General features: G+C 50.0%; 1 protein-coding gene and 1 pseudogene across 2 annotated transcripts in view; both read left to right on the forward strand.

Moving 5' to 3' along the window:
• The first annotated feature begins 253 nt into the window (after window positions 1-253).
• The window catches only part of SLIT1 (slit guidance ligand 1), a 167781-nt gene continuing 144967 nt past the window's right edge, over window positions 254-23067 (forward strand). Inside the window, exons 1-3 of the mRNA XM_003787301.2 lie at window positions 254-691; window positions 17859-17930; window positions 19949-20020. Of these exons, the coding sequence (XP_003787349.1) occupies window positions 495-691; window positions 17859-17930; window positions 19949-20020 (341 nt within the window). The 5' untranslated portion in view covers window positions 254-494. The remainder of the gene's footprint in view (window positions 692-17858; window positions 17931-19948; window positions 20021-23067) is intronic.
• LOC100961524 lies at window positions 20867-21494 on the forward strand (annotated as a pseudogene). The gene has a single exon (XR_001161158.2). The product of XR_001161158.2 is annotated as a 60S ribosomal protein L12 pseudogene (transcript).

A 23067-nucleotide genomic window follows, 5' to 3' on the forward strand; every position in this document is an offset into this window, starting at 1 on the left:
TTGAAACTGTACTCGGCTCTCAGCGGCGGGGCTGTGGTCGGGAGGAGGGGGCGGTGGGGGGTCTGGGAGGAGCCTGGCCCTGGATGTGAGCTTTTCGATTGATGGATGACTGCCGGGTGGGAGCGAGCGTGCGGGTGTGAGCGTGTGTGTGTGTGTGTGTGTGTGTGTGCACGCGGGGTGCGTGCGCGCGCGGGGCCTGCCCATTTTCCTCCTCGCAGCAGTCAGTTGGGAGCTGGAGGGAGGGAGAGGGAGACGCAGGCAGCGAAACAGGAGAGGAGCCGAGCGCCCTCCACCCAAGGCGCCCTCCCTCCGTCCGCGCACAGGCGCCGTCGCTTGGCGGAGCAAGGTGCCTCCCAGCCCGCAAGGGCGCAGTGCACCAGTCCGTAGGCTCTTTTAGTGGCTTTGCCCGGGGACGGCACCTGGAGGCGGCCCCGGACGGGGATGGTCAGGGGCTGCCGTCGTCTGGCTCTCAAGCGGGACGCGGTGAGGGCACCATGGCGTTGATGGCCAGGTGGGGGTCCTCAGCTGGGCTGGTCCGGCCGGAGCTCTGGCTACTGCTGTGGGCAGCCGCGTGGCGCCTGGGTGCCACGGGGTGCCCCGCCCTCTGCACCTGCACGGGCACCACGGTGGACTGCCACGGCACCGGGCTGCAGGCCATCCCCAAGAACATCCCACGGAACACCGAGCGGCTGTGAGTATGGCCCCTATCCCTAGAGCTCCTGGAGCCCCGGGGTTATCCTCTCCCCCAAACGCAATTCAGAGCCGGGGGTGGAGGCAGGACCGTTGGGGCCCGGAGTCCGGAGCCCATAGACCGGTCAACGTCTGCCAGGTTTTTTTTCCCCCTCCAAACCAAGAGCCTGGAGCCTGGAGCTCTGCTGTTTCCCTTTCCTCGGGATCCAAAGGGCCCTCGGGGTTGTCAGCTCCTGTCCTCACACCTGCATCCTGCGCTCTGCACCAGCAGGCCCTTCCCACTGCGCCAGCACTTTATTCCTCCAGGGTGCCTGCGAATTGGTGCCAGAAAGCTCCTGGCACCCAGGAGAGTAGCTTCTCTTATTCACCAGGCACAATGTCTCCTTTTGGGCACATGGGCCCTGGCTGTGCTCTGAGCCAGTTGTGTGGATTTGCAGCTTCCAGACTGGTGATGGGCTGCAGAGTGGGATGGAGGTGAAGTTTGTGGTCGCCCCCCCCCCCCCCCCCATTGTTTGCCCCAGAGCCTTGAGAATTTTTCCCCTGCAGGTGTCAGGCATTGGTCTCCCATCTCCCCCCACTCACATCCAGCCATCCCCAACCCAGGCAGACAATAGGACCTGACAGGCTTTTGATCTGGGGCTTGGGGTATGTAACATTCAGCACCCAGAGATAGGGAGGTGTTTCCTGGATGGGCAGCCCCATGAATAATGCCAAGAGGTCAGGAGCTTGGAGATGGAGGCAAAGGTTAAAGACATTGACCATGACAAGTTAACAAGTCGTAAAACAACATTTCTCTTTTCTTTCACTTATGAATTCTTGAGGAAACTCAACCCTTTCTAGACCCACTGAGCTTTGTAGGATGTGTGTGTGTGCTTTCAGTGATTCTCCAGCAGAATGTGTGTCTGTGTGAATTCCTAGTATTATGGGGCCACCTCAGTAGTATTAGGCCATGAGAGTCCCTGTACGTGGGCTGGGTGTATAGATTTTTGGTCACATGCAGGGCTTTTGTACTGCTCACAGAGGTGACTGCACCAGGAGGTTTTTGAACAAGGCTTTGGAGAGGCTGCTGGCTCCTTTGAAACCTACCTACTCCTTCTCACACTCCTCACGACTGCAGTGGCTCTCAGGAAAGACATACATATTTTGGTAACTTTTGAGTACATTTCTACAGCTCCCAGCCGGTCAGAGACAGAAATCTGACGCTGAGGAGAGCTATCTCCTGGATCAAACTACTGAGGCCAGCAATTAGTGAGCGCACATTTGCCCCACACTCTTCTTGAATGAGTCTAAAAAAGTCCTGTGCAGTTTTCAGGGAATTTACGGTTTTGATGGGAATCAGCGTGTGTGCTTGAGTGTGTGTGTGGGGGGGGAGGGGGTTGGAGAGATATGGAGCCAAACTGAATTTCCTTGGGGCAGCCTGTGCATCCTCCTCTGTGGATGTGGAGAGGAACTGAAGGTCAGAAACATAACCAGAGGAGCCCTGAGGTGGCCCAGTCACCCTCCATGCCTATTCCCTCTGCACCTCCTTCCTGTTCCCCTGGCCTTACCACTGGGGTGTTTCTCCTGCAGCTGTTACTCTGGGAGCAGCCTAGATCTGAGATGCATTTGCCTTTCTCCTTTGCTTTCGGATCTTGAATCTTGAAGCCATCTCCATCCTTGCTCTCTTACCACCTTTCATGTTGGACAGCATCTGTTTTGACTTCCATGAATTCCTCAGCTCTTTTGTGATCAGGGTGATGGAAGTGAAATTTCCTAGTATGGAGGAAAGAGTTGGGGCTCCAGGAGTCACACCACCTGAGTTGGAGCCCCAGCTTTGTCACTTGTTAGTTGCATGACCTTGGGTAAGTTACTTAACTTCTCTGAGCCTTAGTTGCTTTCCGTCAGGAAATTGGGGATGGGGATATGTAAGGTCTCTGGTTTTGGGGAGGATGGAAGATAACTCAAGTGCCTGGCATGTTCTGATGCTGAGTGAGAGCCATTATTAGAATAGGGTAGGGAAAGGAGTCTTTTTTGGGGGGGGTAGTCTCATTTTGTCACCCTCAGTAGAGTGCCATGGTGTCATTTCTCACAGCAACCTCAAACTCTTGGGCTCCAGTGATTCTCTTGCCTCAGCCTCTCAAGTAGCTGGGACTACAGGCACCTGCCACAATGCCCAGCTATTTTTAGAGATGAGATCTCTCTCTGGCTCACCCTGGTCTCAAACCTGTGAGCTCAGGCAATCCATCTGCCTCAGCCTCCCAGAGTGCTAGAATTACAGGTGTGAGCCACCGTGCCAGCTGGGAGACAAGTCTTGTTATTTTAGTTCAGTAAATGTTTATGGAGCCAAGAACTGTCTTGGGGGTTAGGCATCAGCAGTGAGAGTGCCTGTTCCTACTCTCAAGGGACATATGGCCTAGAGGACTGGGCAAGGGACTCCTGACTGTGAGCTCCCAAGAGAAGGCCAGGTAGCCTTGGAAATGGACTGTAGGAACATAGAGGGTGAGAAACATGCTTTTTCTGCTCTGAGTGGGCTTTTCCAAAGGAAAGGGCTTTCTTTATCCTTTTTATCAGGGTAGGGCTGGATTTTGCCAAGCAGAGAGCGCATGCAGTACAGGCGGGGGAGCAACGTGAGCAAAAAGCAGCAGCTGTGTGTGCGCCTGGTCCGATGCGGGCGAGTGGCCCAGTTTGTCCATGGGTCTGAAACATGCCGTGACCAGTGGGTGTGATGGGGACTTAGGGTGGGAAGGGAGGTTGGCAAGGTTCAGCAAGGCCTTTCTCCATCTGGAATTTTCCCTTGGGGACTTCCCAGTTGGAACCCAGGGATGAGTTGTCTTGGGGAGAGGAGGAGGTCTGCTCTTTGCCCTCTCACCAGGCAGCTTGTGGAGAGCCATTTGAAGAGGAAAAGAACACCCTGACAGAGGCCTTGGTGAGACCCAGCTGACTCAGAATCACTGTGGCAAATGCTCTCTAATCAATATGGGTGTCGTGCGGTATTAGCTGAGACAGCGGCTGCTTCTGAGGCTGTGAAGTTTTTATAGACTGCAGCTGTGCCTTTGCCGTTTGTCCTTTGGGCAGTTTCTGCAGCAGCCTGTGAGGCCCGGCAACTTTATGATCACATATTCCTAACTGCAGATCCAGCCCTGTCCCCCCACGTGGAAAGAAATTGTCATTGGTTTGTGCAGGGACTTCTGGGAAGAGGTTGGGTAGGCCCCTGAGGTGCCAAGGAAATTGGTTCAGCCAGAGCGGCTGTGGGGCTGGTGGGCTGGGTGGGGAAGGAACGCTCAATAATTCACTGTAATGGAACAATAAAAATACAGAGGGGACCTGGGGGAGGTGGTAGAGGAGGCCTTGGAGGCATCATCTCTTTGTAGAGCCCAGGTGCAGAGGGACCCAGCTATGGTCACTGTTAACTTTTTTTTTCTTCCACAGATGGATATATATATATATTTAATTTAAAAAGTCTAGCCTGTAATCCTAGCACTTTGGGAGGCTGAGGTGAGAGGATTGCTTAAGGCCAGGGGTCTGAGACCAGCCTGAGCAAGAGTGAGGCCCTATGTCTACAAAAAATAGGAAAATTTGCTGCCTATAATCCTGGCCGGATTTGGGAAGGGAACTTGGGAAGCTGAGGCAGGGAATCACTTTGAGCCAGGAGTTTGAAGGTGCAGTGAGTTATGATGTTGCCACTGCACTCCAGCCAGTGACAGAGTAAGACTCTGTCTTACAATAAATAAATAAATAAATAAAGGTCTTTTGGACTAGGTTGTCCAGGAGAATGTGAACAGGAGAGTGTGGTATGTATGGATATGGTCCACCCTCAACCCCGGGTACTTGTGTTCTGCTGTGGCAGGTTCCCTTGTGGGTGCTTCTGCAGGGCCTCTGGCAGATCACCACCCATGGAGAGGAGTGGTGGGCAGACCCCTGGGCAGGCCTGCTGATTTCTGCTTTCTCCCAGGCCCAGCACACTCTGCTGCTTGTCAGATCATGGGCCTGTTCTCCTGCCACCCTCTTTCCCTCCCATCTGTCTACCCCGCCTCTCTCTATGTATGCCAGAGAGCCCTGGGATACCCACACCTTTTCGAGGCTCAACTCTTTGAGTCTGGAAGTCATGCGTGAGGGAGACTGCCCAGGCACTCAAGCCTAATGGTCTGGGGAGCCTATCTGGAATTCTTAATAATGATCGGACGGTGGCTGTGGTGAGTGAGGTTAGGGGCCACTGAAGCCGTATCTGCCATCAGGGCCTGGATCACCTGGGCTCCCTGAGCCGGCCACTGTGGTCCCCTGCAGCAGAGACCTGCGTGTACAGGAGATTGCCTTCTGGCAGGGAGAGCACCTCCTGCTCTCTTAGGCTTTGATGTGGTGGCTGGGCTCTGGATGACTAATGTCAGAGCCCCAGAGTGGTCCTACAGCTGTGCGGGTTGATGATGAGGAATGAGTGAGCAAAGAAGCCATGCTGGGCACATGGCTGGTATTCACCTGCTTCAAGGGATAATAGCAGCTGCTACCTCCTAGGGCCTTTGCAAGGATTCACTCATGCAATAACTGTGAAAATCCTTTGCGACTCAAACATTAGGATATTATTGTTACTATTTGAGAAGCTAGAGCTAGAACTAGAGCTTTGAGGGCAGAATGGAAAGTAAGGAGTTGAGCATGGGCGGTGCTGCAAGCTGCTCTCCTGAGGCCTGCTCAGACTGCCTGTCCAGTGCACCTGGGCATCTCTCCTGCCTACCGTTGGGATTGGAGCCAGGGAATGGCGACCCTGCAGAGTGGATAGTGGCCATGGCACAGCCCTGGAGCCAGACCCTTTGGGTATATAGTTCCCTCTGCCTCTCAGCAGCTGGGGGGACATGGGGCAAGCGTGGGGTTTAATTCCCTCATTCAACAGATAGCTGCCTATTGAGTGCCTGCATTGTGCCCAGTGAATAGTGCTGAGGAGAAGCAGAAACCCGAGTTTTAGTTAAGCAGGCGGATAGAATGTAGAATAAATAATTGCAAGCTGGGGTAAGTGCTTGGGAGAAAAATGTGACTTCTTAGAACCCCTATTTCCTAGCCTGTAAGTGAGGATGATGGCCGGACCTGCCTCCCAGGGTGGCCGCGAGGATTAATGAGTAATGCTCTGAGGAGCACTATGCACAGGGCCAGGCAGACAGTAAGTGCCCAATAAGTGGTATTATTATTATTATTAAGGTGACAGAGAATTGCAGGGACGTGAGGGGAACAGGTGCCACTCAATGCTCGGTATTGGGGTGGCCCTCCTTTCCCTCTCCAGGCAGCTACTGGGAGCCCTGGAGCACACCGCGCTGCCCTTCCTGGATACCAGTTCCTGGGCCAGGGCTGGCTGTCGGTGGCCCAGGCTGTCTGAGGCTGCCAGCAGAGGCGGCCGTGCTCTTTTGGGGCTGGGCGAGGGGTGGCGGGGACAGGCAGCTCCCACATTATTGGGAGCAGACAGGCTTGGCGGAGTTGCCGCCTCCAGTTCTGTGCCGGCATTAGCAGCTCGGCAGGGCTCTTGCTTAATGGGATTTTCTTCCCAAATGCTGTAATTATCGCCATACAAATACTTATTACCCAGAGCAGATGACGGCCGGGCCTTGGGCAGTAGCCAGGGAGCTGGGCTGTGCTGGGGGGTGGAGAACTGGCTTCTCTTTTTTGATGGAGTTGGCGACCCCTCCTCTCCTTTCTGGAACCCAGCCTGTGGCGGACAGACAGCTGTTGGGCACCTGCAGTGTGCAGAGCGTGTGGAGAGAGGTCCTGGTGTGGACCTGCTCCTCCGGGAGCTTGTAGGCTAGTGGGGGAGAAAGAGCAAATGTGTAAGGACATATGTAGTGACCGAGAGCACAGTCACTACCAGCCCAGCATTGGGTGTGAAAATGGCAGATTAGAATTTTGGCACCACCAACAGCCACCTGATAGATCTTGGACAGCTCACTACTGACTCAATTTCCTCATCTGCTAAATGGGACCAGCGAGTGCACTTATCTTACCGGGCTGTGAAGTTCAAATGAGATAATCCACATGAAGTGCTTATATAACGTGCTCTGGCATGTGGTCAGCGCTCCGTCAGAGCAGAGATGAGGATCATGTGAGTCGATAGGCCAGAGTGAGAGATGGAAAGGAGGGGTGGACTGTCGCAGGTGTAGCCAGGTGGGATCTGAATGGGGCCTGAAGGCTGGCCAACACTTAGGTAGGTAGAGAGGTGAAGCAAAGGTAAGGGGGCTTGGTGGTATTTGGAAGGTGTGTGCTGTGCACTTGGGAGGGAAAGTGAGGAGCAGACCCATCTGAGGCCGAAGATTTGTGTTGGGGAGTTCTGTGGTGGGGAGATTAAAGTAAAGGGCGGGTACCAGGCCACAGGGCTAGGAAATGAGGGTGTGTAAGACCTTTTGCTTTATTAAATTTTTAAAACAATTCAATCATTTTTAAACTTTTTTCCGTCATGTCATAGCTTAAACAACTTAATAATTTTTAACAAATGTATAGTTATACAGACATCACCACAATCCAATTTTAGAGTATTTTCATCATCTGAAAAGATCCTCTGTGCTCACTGTAACTTTTTATTTTGTTATAATTTCAAACTTACAGAAAAGTTACAAAAGTATAAGGAACTCCTGTATATCCTTTATCCAGATTCAATTATTTATTTTTCTCCCATTTTCTTTCTCATATGTCACACACACACTCACTCAATTTTTTTCTGAACCATTAAAGAATAGGTTGGAGACATTGTGACATTTTTCTTTAAATACTTTGGTGTATATTTTCTAAGAACGATAAAGCTATCAACATCAGAAAATTTAGCCTTGGTAAATACTATTACCATTGTCTACTCCATAGTTCACATTCAAATTTCATCAATTGTTCCTTTAGGCTATTTTTTTCCAGGTGCAGAATCTTGTCCAGGATCACAAGTGGTATTTAGTGGTAAGGGCTTGCAAGTCTGGTTTAACTTGGAATAGGGCCTCGATTTCTCTGTTGTTCTTGACCCTGACATTATTGATGAAGACAGGCCGGTTATTTTGTAGACTGTCTCTCAATTTGGCCTCATCTGATCTGTTTGTCTGTTTATATCAGTATGGACTCAGGCATTATTGTTTCATTCACTGGGTTATAATTTGTTGCTATCATTATTTATTTGATGTTCAGAGTGTTCCAGGTTTGGCCAATGAGAGCCCCTTCAAGCTGCTTCTGTGTCCTTTTGACAAGGCCCTTTGAGCACCTGCCCCCAGGGTTTTGAGTGGAGAGTGACAAGTGCAAATGGTCTTTTAAGAAATTCTGTTGCCTGGCTTTGGAGTGGAGAATAAATGGGGGAGGAGGGTTGAGGTCCCAGTGGCTTTTCTGTGGCGGTGCTTTTGCTGTGATTGCTGTATTTTTATTCTGTTTTTAAAAACTAAAAAAATTACTTTAAAATAATTTCAGACCTACAGAAAAATTTCAAACAGTCAAAAGAGTCCTTATAACACTTCAGCCAGCTTTTACTGACATTAGCGTCTCAAGTAACCACAGTACAGTTATCAAAACCAAGAAATTAGCATTGTTATAATACTAGTAACAGACTTAATTTGACCCTTACCAGTTTTTCCCCAGATGTTCTTTTTCAATTCCAGAATTCCTCATTGTGTTTAGTCATCGTATTTCTTTAGTCTCCTTCAATCTGGGACACTTCCTTGGTCTTTTCTTGCTTTTCATGACCTTGACACTTTTGAGAAGTCTTGGTCAATTATTTTGCAGACTGTTCTTCACTTTCTTCATGATTAGCTTGAGGTTATACATTTTTGGCAAGAATGCCACAGCCGTGAAGTGTCCTTCTCAGTACATGCTGTCAGTGGGTAGATGACATCAGTGCGTCGTCCTCAGACTGACTGAACTATGTCGTGATAGCCTTCATCTCTGGGCGAAGGGGGTGTCTGCCAGGTTTTTGCACTGTAAAGGTACTTCCTATTTGTAATTAATACATATTTAATAAAGATGTCTTTGGAGGGCGATACTTCGAGACTATGTGATAGTATCACTAGGAAATTCTCACTTCCTAACTTTAGTATCCATTAATAGATCTTCTGTAATAATTGTTATCCAAATGTAATTTGGTTCCCCCTTTTTACATGTATTAATTGGCGTTCTTCTGTAAGGAAGAGAATTTTATTCCTTTTTAATAAGATGGCTTATTTTGACTTTTCCGAGAGCAGGGACTATGTCTTGTATAAATTTGGATCCCTCTTTCCTTGTGCATAATCAGTGCTCAAAAATGTATGTGCAATGAGTTCTTTTTCTTAAAAACCTTTGCTAAGACATTTCATTGGTTCTGATCTTTGCTTTGGAAAATATGGCCATTGTGATAGGCTGCATAATAGCCCTCAAAAATGTCCATGTCCTAATCCCTAAACCCCCTGAACATGTTACCTTACGTGGTAAAACGGACTTTGCAGATGTGATTAAGTTAAGGATCTTGAGATGGGGAGATGAGCCTGGATTATCTGGGTGGGCCCAGCGTGAGGGGCAGGAGGATCAGAGTCAGTAGTAGGAGATTTGATGATAGAAGCATGAAATTAGAGTGATGGAAGGAAGGGGCCATGAGCGAGGAAACGTACGTAGTATCTAGATGCCGGGGTTTCCTGGTGAAGAACATCCTTCAAGAACATCCTTCAAGACCGTCTTTGGCTTCTATCCACATGAGGAGGGCAGGAAGAAGGAAAGGTGACCTAGGAGGGATGGTGGAGAGGTCGGGGGAGTGCCTACCCTGTGTTTTGCACAGGGGAGCACTGGCTAAACATTTGTGGGTTTGAAGCTGGGCTGTGTATTTATTGCAAAAGGCAAAGAAGGTGTTTGGAGACAGGGAGGAGGGTTAACAGCGTGGAGAGCAGTCAGTCTGAGGATGAGATCCAGGGAAAGCTTCTGGAACAAGAGACCCGGAGGGGGGTTGAGGGTTGAGGTGGGAGATGTGAAGGTGTCACTGGCACAGCTGGGCAGAAGTTTTCTGGGAGGAGGGGAAGGAGGGAAGCAGATGGCTGGGAGCCAGTAGGTGGTAGAGAAGTTTGCTAAGAAAGGACCAGCACAGGGGTCCCCAGGGGACAGGAGAGAGGGCAGGTGCCCATGGAGGGAAAGGGAACAGGAGACTTTGGGGGATGGGGGAAGGGCTAGAGAAGGGCAGAGGCAGAGGGGAGAGGTTGCTTTAATAGCATCTATGGTCACCACATTGAACCCCTTTCCTCCACCCTTCGTCAGGCTGGGAGGGAGATAGTTGCCCGTAACTCCTCTTTACTTCTCATGACAGTCTTGCAGTGGGTGGGTGGGGGGAGAAGTTATTATTTTCCCAGACTTTGCAGATGAAGAGAAGGTTCAGAGAGGCAGAGCCATCCGCCTGGTGTCAAATAGCTGACGCATGAGCTGAGAATCCATGGGTCTTGAGGCTCTGAGACTGCTCTATACAGTTTAATAAAGTCTGCCTTCTTTCATTCATTCATGTATTTGTCAGACATTTATTTGGCACCTACAAAACACCTATTAGTGCTTAGCATTGGGCCACACAGGCAAATTGGCTGTGATTGATTCCTGCCTGCATGCATTTGGGGAGGGGTGGACCCAAGTTACAGGCTGCTGTAGGGAGGAGGGTCTCCAGTCTGGAGGTGGAGAGTGGGGAACAGAGTTGGGTGCCAGGCCTTTCAGGGGCCTGGGAAGGCTGTGACAAAGGGTGTGGAGCCTGTTGGGGGGGAGCTGCAAAGCTGTGGTTTGGGGGTGGCCCCCAGATCTGAAAAGGGAATTGACAAGATCATGGTGGGGACTTGGTACCAAAAAGACAGGGGTGCAGTTTGGACCTTAGAACAGAATGTACTGTAGAGTTGGGTTAAGAGCTGGGCCCTGACTACTTCACATTCACTAGGATGGCCCCTATCAAAAAAAAAAAACAGTAAGTGCTGGCAAGGAGGCGGAGAAATTAGAACCCTCTGTACTCTCAGTGAGATTGTACAATGGCAGCTGCTATGGCAAACAGTAGAGAAGGTCCTTAAAAAATTAAAATAGAGTGACCATATGATCCAATAACCCCACTTCTGGGCATATACCCAAGGAATGAAAGCAGAGTCTCAAAGAGATGTTTGTACAGCCATGTTCGTAGTAGCGTTAGTCACAGTAGCCCCAAAGAGGAAGCAACCAGTGTTCATTGCCAGGTGAATATTAAGCAAACATGGTATGTATTAGCACAGACAGTGGAATATTATTCAGCCTTAACAAAGAAGGAAATTCTGACACGTGCTCTGATGCACAGCGAGGACTTTGTACCAAGTGAAACATGCCAGTCATAAAATAACAAATACTGCCTGATCTCACTTACCCAAGGTCCCTAGGGGAGTCAAGCTGATAGAAACAGAAGGTAGAAGGTGGTTGCTAGGGGTTGGGGAAGGCAAGCTGGGGGAATTCGGTGGTAGGGGTCTCAGTTTGCAAGGTGAAGACATTCTGGAGACTGGTTGTGTGACAGTGTGGGTACACGTATGTTCATTTTTAAGTAGTACAGTGCACTACTGAACTATACACTTAAAAATGGCTATGCTAAATTTTGTGTTAGGTGTATTTTTACCATCATTAAAAATTAAAAAAAAAAAGAGCTGGGCCCCTGGGGTCAGACACGCCAGGGCTCAGGTGCTGCTCCTTACCCTACACATGCTTCAGCTGGCTGGCTTTGAACAAGCTGCTTAAATTCTTTGTGCTTTAGCATCCTCGTGTAAAGCAGACCGATAACAATCCATTGAGCCAGGTACTATCAGAAGGCGTAAGTGAACTGTCTTGGTTGTGACACCAGTGTAACTATTGCTATTATTTAAGCCAGGAAATGAGTGGGTTCCCAGGAGCCCAGCGCACAAGGGCAGGATGGGATCAGTGGCAAATCTGCCCTGGCAAGGGGCCCTGACTGCTCCTTGGGGCTTCCTTACTGGGCACATGGTAGAGGGTGGTCCTGGCACTGGGGATTGGTGCCAGGCTGTGGCCCAGCTGGAAGACTGGAGGATTGTGGGGCTAGGAGCCCCGCTGAGGCTACGAATAGTGGAGAAGGCCTGGTGGGGGATGGGAGTGAGCGCCAGGCCTCAGTCGCGATATGCCAGCAACCCCCAGGTTCAGTGGGCAGGATTGCTCAGTCAGCCTATATTCCGTGAGTACTATGTGCTAGGTACCCATGCAGCTGCTGGGGACACTGCAGTGAGCAAACCAGAGGTCACCTCTGCCCCTAACAGCCTCCAGGGGTGACTGGCCCTCCACAAAGGACTGCTAATAGAAAACACTCCACATGGGCCTCCTAGCTCTGGAGGAGAGAATTGGGCTTCTAGAGAAAGCTGGTTCTGGGAGGTATTAAATAAAGGCGTGAAGGATGTCTGGAGGGAGCCAGGAACCATGTGCTGGTGGGCTGGGGAGGAGGAGAGGGCTGCTTTGGGTTGTTCCTGGTGGAGGGAGCAGTAGGGCAAAGGCCCTGAGGCCACATGGCCTGTGGAAGGAAGGGAGGGGCAGGGAAGCTTTGGGAGTGGGGCTGGTATTTTCCTATGAAAGAGGCTGAGGAGAAAATCAGTCTTTTAGGATGGCACCTGTAGCTCAGTGAGTAGGGCGCTGGCCCCATATACTGATGTTGGTGGGTTCAAACCCAGCCCTGGCCAAACTGCAACAAAAAAATAGCTGGGCGTTGTGGTGGGCGCCATTAGTCCCAGTTACTCAGAGGCTGAGGCAAGAGAATCACCTAAGTCCAAGAGCTGGAAGTTGCTGTGAGCTGTGATGGCACAGTACTCTACTGAGCCGAGGGTGAAAAAGTGAGACAGAGTCTCACTAAAAAAAGACCATCTAATCACCCTCTTCTATCTGCCAGATGGGGAAATCACAGCCCAGAGAAAGGGTGAGACTCACAAAAAAAAAAAAAAAAAAAAAAAAGAGTTTAGAAAATCAGTCTTTTACTCGGAGGGCCCAGACTGCCATAGGCCTCTGCCCTTCAGAGCCACAGCCACCCCTTCCTTGGGGTCAGAGTCCAGGCTCACTCTGCCCTTCTGAGCGCAAGTGTCCAGGACTTCAGAGTCTCCCTGACATTTGGCCAAGGATGCAGCTGCTCTGTGGTTCAGTTCTTTCCCCATTAACCTCACATCTCTGAAACCCCAGGCTGCGCCCTCTAGGCCTTCACGACCTCCTACGTCAATTGCTGCTTGAGGCCACCCCTGGCTTTGATCCGATCCTCACCAACCAACTGCCAGATAACTTAAATGGGTACATAACATCGTTACCCCCATTTTAGAGGGATGAGACTCAGAACCACCCTCAGAAGGGGGGAGGAGAGATCTAAGCCCGGGCCTAGGACTCCAGGGCCTGAGCTGTTTAGCTGAAACACTGAGCCACCTGGATTGGCTTCCCAGCTGCACCACTTAACCAGTAGCCTCAGTTGCCTCGTCTGTAAGATGATGCGAATGACACCCACCTCCAGGAGTTGTGGTGAGAACCACACAGTGCTAACGTTTAGGAAGCAGCCAAGACAGTGCTGTCCCGGGGGTTCCACCTGCTGCCTGGTTCTCCGGAAGCTCCAGAATGCCTGGGCTGGAGGAAGACAACCTTTTTCTTCTGTCCTGCTGAGGGTGTCAGGAATGACCCAGCTGTCTTGCTTGGCAGCTTGGACCCCAAGAACACTATTTTGTTGCTTATATAGGGCTCACTTACGAGAATGGAAGGAGGAGGTTCTTGGTAACAGGGCAGCATCTGTGTGTGTGGAGTTTTGGGGGTTATGTCCATTTGTGGAGAGCATTTTCTTTTAACATCTTTTTTTGAGGGTGAGAGTAGGGAAACATGGAAAACCCATTCATCCCAATGCTATTTGAAACATGCCAATTTTAATGCAGATTTATCCCTGTGTTTAAGAAATATTTACTGGGACATCTATCCTGTGCCATGCACTGTGTTAGGCCGTGGGAGTGCAATCGCAAGAAGAACACAGCTTATGTCTTCAAGGTGTGGGGCAAGACATCAGTCAGGGAGTCCCCCAAGTCAATGTAAAAGTACCCTTGGTTTGCGCTACCGATGAGAAGATTGGGGCGCTCTGTGACCTGTGACAGGGAAGTTTGCCACTTGGGGGAGAAGTTGGAGTTAGACAAGAGGAAGGAAGGCGCATGCCAGGCAGAGGAAAGGTGAGTCCCAAGGCCCCGCCCAGGAGGGAGTGAGGCAGGGGATGAGCTCCGGCAGGCTGGCCGGGTAGGTGGGGACAAGGCAGGGCATTTGAGAGCTCCAAGTTCATGGTAAGGAGACTTTTGTGTTGAATCCAAGAGCGATGGTGATCCCCTGAAGGCTTTAAGTGGGGATGACATAATCAGATTTGCATCTTGAAAAGGCCACTCTGGCTGCAGCTTAGAGAACAGATTGGAGGGGAGCCAGAGTGAATGTGGGGAGCCTGGGAGGCAGCTCTGTAGGTGCAGTCGCAAGGATGCAGGTGTAGTTTGGGTGTTGGCATCAGGGGTAGGGGTGCAGCCAGGTCAGCTTGCAGCTTGGGGTGTTGAGCCACTGTGGGCCCCTTTAGCACTGTCTAAGCGGTGGGTGGGGAGGGAAATTCTTTCTCCCCTCAGCTCTCCCTGTCTGACTTTGCAGACTATGCACCGTGTTTTAGCCAGGGTAAGGTTTCAAAGCAAAGAGCCGAGGTATACAGTATGGTTCCCAAGCCCAGGAGGCTGGTCTTGCTCACAGTGAGGGCATGCATATTTATTTTTTGGAGGCCTGGAAGAAAGGGTGAGCCTCCCCATTGTCACTGCAGGCTTGGGTCACTGCAGGAATATTCTGGTCCCCAACACAGGGATTCCTCCCCACCCCCTGCAAGTACCCCAAAAAGGGTCCAGGGTATTTATTCCTGCAGCCCCAGGAAATCTAAGGGTTTCTTTTAGTTTATCACAAATGCCCAGATGTTGGGGATCAAATTCTTATTTCCTGAGAGGATTCAAGAAATCCTTGTGTGTTTTTGTTTTTCCCTAGGTGACTTTGCTTTGGAGGATTTTCTCTAAACTCTTTTACCAGTGAGGTTTTCCTTTCAGGCTAGGACCACACAGGAACTGACAGAAATCAAAGCCGTTTGCCACTGGAGTATTTTTCCTTGCTGGGAGAAGAATGGGTGTGAACTCATTGCTTTTGGGAGCGGGAGAACTATCTCAGAGGTCCTCCCTGGTCTCCAGAATCCTGGACCCTGCAAGGAAGTTAGTTGCTGGCTCTTCCCAGCTCAGCTGGGCCCTGCCAGGGTCCAGTAGCTAGAACCTCAGGCCAAGGTCATGTAGTTGCATAGTGGTGGAGCAGGAATTTGAAGCGGGGAAGTCTGGTACCAGAGATGAAGCTCTTAGCCAGTAAGAGCACAATTAGCTCAGCCCGGCTTAGACAGAGCACATGGTTTTGTTAGAAAGCCCTAGAGTACGTGTTTCCTATCGAAAGCACCCAACTTATTCTTCAGCCCTGTCCAAGGCATGACTGCTCAAGGGAAGGGGTGGGATAAGGGTAGAGCAATGTGAGGCATCGTGCTATAAGTGAAAGCACATGGAATCACATGTTCCATTTATTAGCAGTGTGGCACTGCACAGGTTCCTTCACTGATCTGTGCCTCAGTTTCCTCATCAGCAAGTTGGAGAACTTGACTCACCTCATAGGCTGCTGTGAGGGTGAAATGAGATGAAGTGTGCTTGGGGCAGACCCAGAGCCTGCACACGGTGGGTGCCCAATAAGAGGTGTAGATGCGGCTCTGGTGGCAAAACCTCAGGGAGCCCAGGGTAGCTCTGGGTCCTGGGTTCTTCCCACTTGGCTGCTTTGGCTGCCATGGTTTGAAGGTGCCAGTGGTGTCTCCTGGGCTTGGCAGGCAGCTTGCTGAGGCGAGTGTCTCAGGGACCACCTGTTGGAGGAACAAGGCATTGCAGAAAAATGACCTTTTTGCCTCATTCAGCAGGCTCCTCTTAGGGCTCAAGGGTTACAAGTGGCTGGTCCAGGCTGGGAACTTGATCCTGGTGGGCTGCCCTGCTGAAGGGGGAGCAGGTGGGCAGTGAAGGTCAGTGAAGGTCACTTGCTCAGCTCAGTGGTGATAATGCTTCCTTAGCAGCAACCTTCAGACCTGGGGGCTTAATGAGAGCTTGCAGACTGCCTTCTGGGGTGAAATCTCTCCCCTGAGAAGAGGCACGTAGCTCTGGTGTCAGAGAGCAGGCCAAGGCCAAGAGGCTGGGTGGACCTGGGTCTGCACTGCTCGGCAGCAGGGCCTCCTGAGGGAGGCTGTATTTACTTTGCTATCTGTGCCATCGTTGTCTTCTCCCTGCCTGTCTCAGGTCTTTTCCTGAGTAGGGGCAGAGGGGGTGTAGGAAGTGAGGAGAAGGGTTCAGCTAAGGAATGTACCCCCTTGTCTGCACAGTGGGAGCTGGTGCAAAAGGGTGAGAAGAGAGGGTGCAAACATGAGAGAGAAGAGACATCATCAGAGCTCAGAAGTCCGCCCCCAGCCTCTCTGCCTTGGTGGGAGTTTCACGCTCAGCCTTGCAAAATGCTTTCCAGAGAGTAATTCAGTCTGCCGTAAACATTTGTTGACATCTCAACCATATAAGAATTGTATCCAATGAAAACAGGCTTGAGAGAAAATATTTCAGAATGCTAACAGAAGTTATTTCTTAGTGATGGGATTATGTGTGATTTTCATTTTTGTCTTGATTCTTCAAAAAACAGGAACAAATTTGATAATGAACATAATACTATTCTTTTAAATGCAATAACTTGAATGTAATTGTTTGCTTAGAAGTCCTTTTTTGAAAAATTAAAACAATGCAGAGAAGTATAATAAAGAAAGTAAGATCACCTCGAGTCCCCTCACTTAGCAGTTACAGCCACTAAGATGTGGCATCCAGCCCCCAGCTCCTTTTTTGCACATAATTGGATCAGTGCTTATACGTGTGTGTGTGTGTGTGTGTGTGTGTGTGTGTTTATTATACGTAAGTAGGCTTGTAGAAAACAGTTGTCTTGTTAACCTTCTCCACATTCTGTATTGTGTGGCTTTCCTTGTCAAGACAAACAGATCTGTGCATGGTATTCAGTTTCTCCAACACGCTGGATTCAACTAAGCAATGCTCTGTGGATGTCCATTTAAGTTGTTTAACACTTTGCTCTTCTAATCAATGCTGACATATAATAATAACACTACTACTATTACTAATAATGCCCAGAAATATCTTGAGGTTTTGGGTTTGGGGATGAAAGTTTCATTCCAGAGGAAGCCAGCCAACCCTTCTTGGGAAGGGAACTGATTTTAAAGCGCTCCACAATGACGTTTTCAATGTTTGAAGAATGGTTATGTTACAGCGGCAGCAGGTGGGGGTATACTGCCAGTGAGGCTCAGAAATGGGGTTTCAGGGAAGAGTATTTAGTTCCATCAAAAAAGACCTTTAAATTGGAAAGAGCCATCTCACGTGGAGAAGGCATGCTCACAGTATTTAGGGTGGGGAAGAGGCTTGGTCTGGGGCTTTTGTCAGTGGTCATGTTAGTCTAGGCGGCCACAAGCCCCGTGGGAGATGCTGTTAGCAAAGTGAGGAGGAGCAGGGAATGGATTTTTTCAGCTGCTCCTAAGGCCCAAGGGAAGTGAGATGACCATCTGTTGAATGCCTTATCAGCTTGTCGACTTGGAGAGACAGCTGGGTCTGGCAGAAGCAGCCTAGGCCCAAGGGTCAGATGGCTTTGGGTTCAGATCTCTGCTGTCACAACCCGACTGGTGTCCTCAGGAAGAGCTGCTTTCTTCTATTCTGTGGAATGGACACAGTAACTACTTTCCCACCTCTTGTGAAGTCCAGTTCTGGGGTGTGTAGAAAAGGAGTCCACGTGTTGTTGAGCTTAGTGGAAGCAACCCTAGAGCACCACCCAGACCAAACACTTCCTGCACACCTGGGACGGGGAACTCAGTCTTTCTCAAAGTAGCTTGGACTTGGGTTGAGCTCATTGCTGTACTTAGAACTTTTGACCACAGTGGGTGGAGTGGGAGGACTGGGCTGCAGGTAAATACAGGGTCCTGTTGTTCTGGCTGCAAAGAGGACTCAGCCTTTGGGCCTTGAAACAGACTAGGGTTCCCTGGCTTAGCTGGGACATCCTAGCCCTATTGGAGGGATGACTGGCTTGAGCCAGGCAGAGAGGGAGCCAGGAGCTGAGACCTGGGGGCCGCCTGGCCATCTCACCGCTTCCTTCTCACTTTCCTCTGCCAGGGAGCTCAATGGCAACAACATCTCCCGGATCCATAAGAATGACTTTGCGGGGCTGAAGCAGCTGCGAGTGCTGTGAGTAGGGGTGCTGCCCCCACTTATGACCTCCCTCCCGCTGCTGCCTCTACCCTGGCTGCAGGGTGGAAGGCTGTAGGCCAGCTGGGTCCCCCAATGTGAAGTCAGTCTTGGAATACCCTGGGGGTGGGGTAGGTTGGGGTTGATGTTGAGTCCTGACCCAGAGCAACCACTGTTTCCCATGACTGAAAAAACCAGGCATGGCACAGGGCGTGGGCTGGACAGATTGGCTATTGGCTGTCTCCTAAGGGTGAGGGAAGACCAGGTGGCTGCGCAGAATCTTTAGGTCTCTGTGTTAGTCTTCGTGGGCTGCTGTAACAAAATTCTAGACAGGGGTGGGGAGGGGTCTCAACAATAGACATTCATTTTCTCCCAGTTCTAGGGGATGGAAGTCCCAGATCAAGGAGTTGGCGGGGTAGGTTCCTGGTGAGGGGTCTCTTCCTGGCTTGAACCTGTACCCTAACAAGGCCATAGCCCCCCATCTTGAGAGGGAGGTGGGTGAGTTCAGTTGAGGACAGAAGTGACTCCCCTAAGTGCCTGATAGTGGCAGATGTTGGAGGTGGCAGCATAGCTTGCTAAACCTTGACTATTTGCTGGAAGTGGAATGTCAGGCTGGGCAGGGGTGAAGAGTGAAGGGAAAGGGTAGACCCCTTCATCGGGCACCTCCTGCTTTGTGTAGAGGCAGCCACAGCATGTGTAATATCTGATGCAGGAATAGCTCAGCCCACAAATTCAGAGGAATGTGGAAAGAATTATATTTTTTTATTTTCTCTGCATCAACTCAGTTTTGAATCAGAGCTCATTTCATCTGGCTGGCAGCAAATCCAACATCAGATAATTATACATTCCCTCACCCTGTGCTCACAGGGTAATGCAAAGGTCCTGGGGCTTCAGTTCTCTCAGAACTACTAGTTCTCCTGTTCTGGGGTCTTTGAAGGGCGTGGGGGCCTTGCAGCCAATCCACTCTGAGGTCAGAGCTGACCAGTTGCTAGGCAGGGATTTGCTGCTCCAGCACCCACTGACCTGACCTCTGAGTCTGGGGGAGTCCACATGGAGGGCGCCCTGGGAGAGTCCACCCTCTCTCCTGGTGTTCCCTTCCCTGCTCCCCCTAGGTCTCCAGTGGAAGCTCCTTGACATGCTAGGCTTTTGGAAACAAAGCAGATAAAGAGAAGTGTCTGGAGGCAGCTCTGCCCCTGCCCTGTCCTGCCCCAAACCTCCTCTGAGGCCCATGCAGGGCACATAAGCTGCCTGCTTTGAGTTCAGAGGGGAAAATGCAGAAGAAAAACATATTGTCTCAACATTTATCACACAACAGTCAATCTATTGGTGAAAAATGTTGCCCCACCAGCCGGACTCTCTGGGTTTCAGGGCACGTTGGCGGTGAGGAAAGGCAGAGTCCCACGGAGCCAGGTGGTTCAGTTGGCGCAGGCACCCCACTCTTTTCTTCAGCAGATGGGGCCAGGCGGAGTAGGGGTACAGGCAGGAGAGGGGATTGTCTGCCAACTGCAGAGCATGTTTGCTGCATGTGTGGGCTCTGCCCACTTGGCACAGGCTCCCCTCCCCCGACACTGGCTGTTCCCCCTGCTCTGTCCCTTGGACACGTGCCTTCTGGGCCAGAGGAGGCCAAGGCCTGTATGCCAGCAGCGCAGAGCCAGCCCCGTGCGCCTGCTGCCGGCCCTGCTTCCCTGAGCGTGCCATCGGAGCTCTGGCCTGGTACTCTGTTGCCCCGCAGCCTCTGCCAGGACGGGTGGCCTTAGAGGGGCTGACATGGATGGAAACCGGAAGTGTATCTTGCTGTCAGGCTGGGTGTGCCAAGGAGCCTGGGGCAGGGAATTTGCAAAGTTGGGAGGAAATTTTGTCCACCGAGCTCAGGACATGGGTCTGTAAGAGGTTTGGGCACAGCTCCCGTGTCACTCCCTTGCCCTGGCAGAGTTCGCCTCTGCTCCTCCCTCATGCCAGCTGTTTCTAGCAGTCCTAGACCCACACCCTGTAGCTGTCCTCGTCCCTTTGCTCCCTAGGCAGCTGATGGAGAATCAGATTGGAGCAGTGGAACGAGGGGCCTTCGATGACATGAAGGAACTGGAGCGACTGTGAGTACCAGTGGCTGAAGCTCAGGAGGGCAGGGCGGGAGAGGGGCTGTGACTGAGAGGGTGGTGGTGGGGGGCACTCAGGGGAGGGACCCTGTGCCCAGCCTGCCTCTGCCTGAGGATGGAGCTGGGAGCAGCTGCAGCTGTGGGAGTGGTCACAGGGCGTGGGTGATAGTGTGGCACAGAGAAGCCTGGCAGATATCCTCACCCCACATTCTCCATACAACTCTCTTTGCTGTTTTCCCTAAAAACATGTGAAGGCAAAAAATTCACACAATAAAAAGGAAGTGGAATGTTTCCATTCTACTTAATTTTCATAGAAATGACTTCTTTTCATTAATTTATGTAAGTGTTAAATTATATAGTTAGAATTCCAAGTGCCTCTGCCCTAAACGGGTTTGGGGATGGACATGACTGGTTCTTATGAGCAGTGACAGACTGGAGTACAGAGGCAGCAGCATGTCGTCCTGCTGGCTCTGCACTGGCCAGTCAGCAGTTCGGAGGCAGTGGGCACACTTGGATGGTCAGCACAGTATTGCAAGGGTGGCCAGGACAGGGAGGACAGAAAGGCAGGCTTCGGGATCCCATATCCACTACTCAGCAATCCCTTGAGAGAGTCACTTGCCTCTTGGAACCCTGATTCCCTCATCTAGTAAAGAGGGACAATTCAATGAAGTCGGCAAACATATCTGGATGGTGGCAGTAAAACCTTTTAGGATGGGGGTTGTTATGAGGAAAGGGGAAGGGTGCGCATATGTGCCAGGTGCTGTGGCCCAGGGAAAGAAGCCCACCTTTCAGGCCACTTTTTCTGTGATGGTGAGGTCATGCCCATAAAGCGTTTGTGCCGCTTTTGGCTTTCGGGTCGGAGGGGGCCAAGGTGCAACTTTCTTCGGTTGTCCCGAATCTGGGTTCATCCGACACCAGCCGCCTCCTCCATGCTGCCTAAGTTCGACCCCAATGAGATCAAAGTCGTGTACCTGAGGTGCACCGGCGGCAAAGTTGGTGCCACATCTGCCCTGGCCCCCAAGATTGGCCCCCTGGGTTTGTCTCCAAAAAAGGTTGGTGATGACATCGCCAAAGCAACTGGTGACTGGAAGGGTCTGAGGATTACAGTGAAACTGATTATCCAGAACAGACAGGCCCAGATTGAAGTGGTACCTTCTGCCTCTGCCCTCATCATCAAAGCTCTCAAGGAACCACCGAGAGACAGAAAGAAACAGAAAAACATTAAACACAACGGAAATATCACTTTCGATGAGACTGTCAACTTTGCCAGACAGATGCGGCACCGATCTTTAGCTAGAGAACTCTCTGGAACCATTAAAAAGATCCTGGGGACAGCCCAGTCTGTGGGCTGCAATGTTGATGGCCGCCACACTCATGACATCATAGATGACATCAATAGTGGTGCTGTGGAATGCCCAGCTAGTTAAAAAGTATGAAGGAAAATGTTTCAATAAAGGATTATTTGACACCCCCCCAAAAAAAAGCATTTGTGCCTGGCACATAATAGGGCTAAGTGTGCCTAGTGGCTACTACTACTATTATCCTAAATGACCTGCATGTCTCTCACTATGCTGGTTTCCTTATTGTGTCCTTTGATTTTCCACTTTAAGCTAGGCATTGAATACCTTTTCCTCCTAAATGTTTTTCAGAAATTGAAGCCAGGAAAATGAGAAAGTCTTGGGGGAAAACAAAACAAAACCAAACCCAGTGGTTGCCAGACAGAGTAAATACAGAATTAATTTATTGGACTGAGGTTAAGGCACTTGGAGATATCTGGTGTCTACTCCTGTTGCTTTAAGGATTATATTTGTGGTCCCTTTTTTTCTCTCAAGGCAATGATGTGTTTCCCTAGGAGCCCACCCTTGAAAGTAAACTTCTTCCAGCTGGAACTCAGGTTGCAAATCTAATTGTCTGTGCTGTGCTGGAACATGACAGGTCCCCGATGTGGTGGCCCTGACCTTTCTCACATATTAGATGAAGGATGACCTTCTGGGAGGTAACCACAGACCAATTACTGCTGGCTACATAGAATTAAGTTTTTTCTCCTTTCCCTCTGAAAGAAAGCTTTGGGTAAGATGATTTATCATATGGCTGTCTCAGTATCCATGGGGGACTAGTTACCTAAGACCCCTTTGGATACTATATTCCTTGAATCTTCCAGTCTGTTATATAAAATGGCATAGTTTTTGCATATAACCTACCCACCTTCTCCTGCATACTTTAAACCATCTCTAGATGGGTTAATGATAGGGGCTGAATGTTGCATCAGTGCTTCTCCAACCTTATCATGCACACAAGTCATTTGGGGATCTGTTCAAATGCAGATTCAGGTCCAGTAGGCCTGGGGACTGCCTGAAGTGTCACAGTTCTTACTAACTCCCAGGCAATGCCCTTCTGGGGGCCCATGGGCTAGGATTCTGCAATTTCCAAGTGTCACCGCCATTCTCCCTTGATGCTCAAAGCTGCTGTGGAGTAAAGGCTAAAAAGAAATTGTTAAACTTTAATGTTGTCTATTATAGTTTTTAAAAATTCTCACAGTATCCCTTGCTACACTGTAGACTCCCTGTCAGAGAATTAGTTGTTGAAGGTATATGAGGTGAGTCTGGTCAAACTTTGCTGTCCTCCTAGGACAAGTCTTGTTTTTTTTTTTCAGTATGTTTCTTTGTTAGCTCATATTCCTGACAAGAAATATTCCAGAATCAGACTTGGGTTCATAATACTGAGAAGAGATCTGTTCACCAATAAGGAAATTAAACATTATGGACATACTATTCACTCATTAAAAATAAAGGGATAATTCTTTATTGTTTGGCATGGAAGGGTGACCATAAACTGTGGAGGAAGAAAAACACAAGTCAAGGACTTTTTCTTCTATTATTTGAGGCTTCCTTTTTTAAAAAAATGCATTTTCCACTCAAGGAACTAAAAGTAGACCTTTCATTTGATCCTGCAATTCCTCTACTAGGTATATACCCAGATGATCAAAAATTATTTTACAACAAAGACATTTGCACCAGAATGTTTATTGCAGCCCAATTCATAAT

This window comes from Otolemur garnettii, unplaced genomic scaffold, assembly GCF_000181295.1.
Source record: "Otolemur garnettii isolate 467f Iridium unplaced genomic scaffold, OtoGar3 scaffold00021, whole genome shotgun sequence".
NCBI classification, from domain to species: Eukaryota; Metazoa; Chordata; class Mammalia; order Primates; family Galagidae; genus Otolemur; species Otolemur garnettii.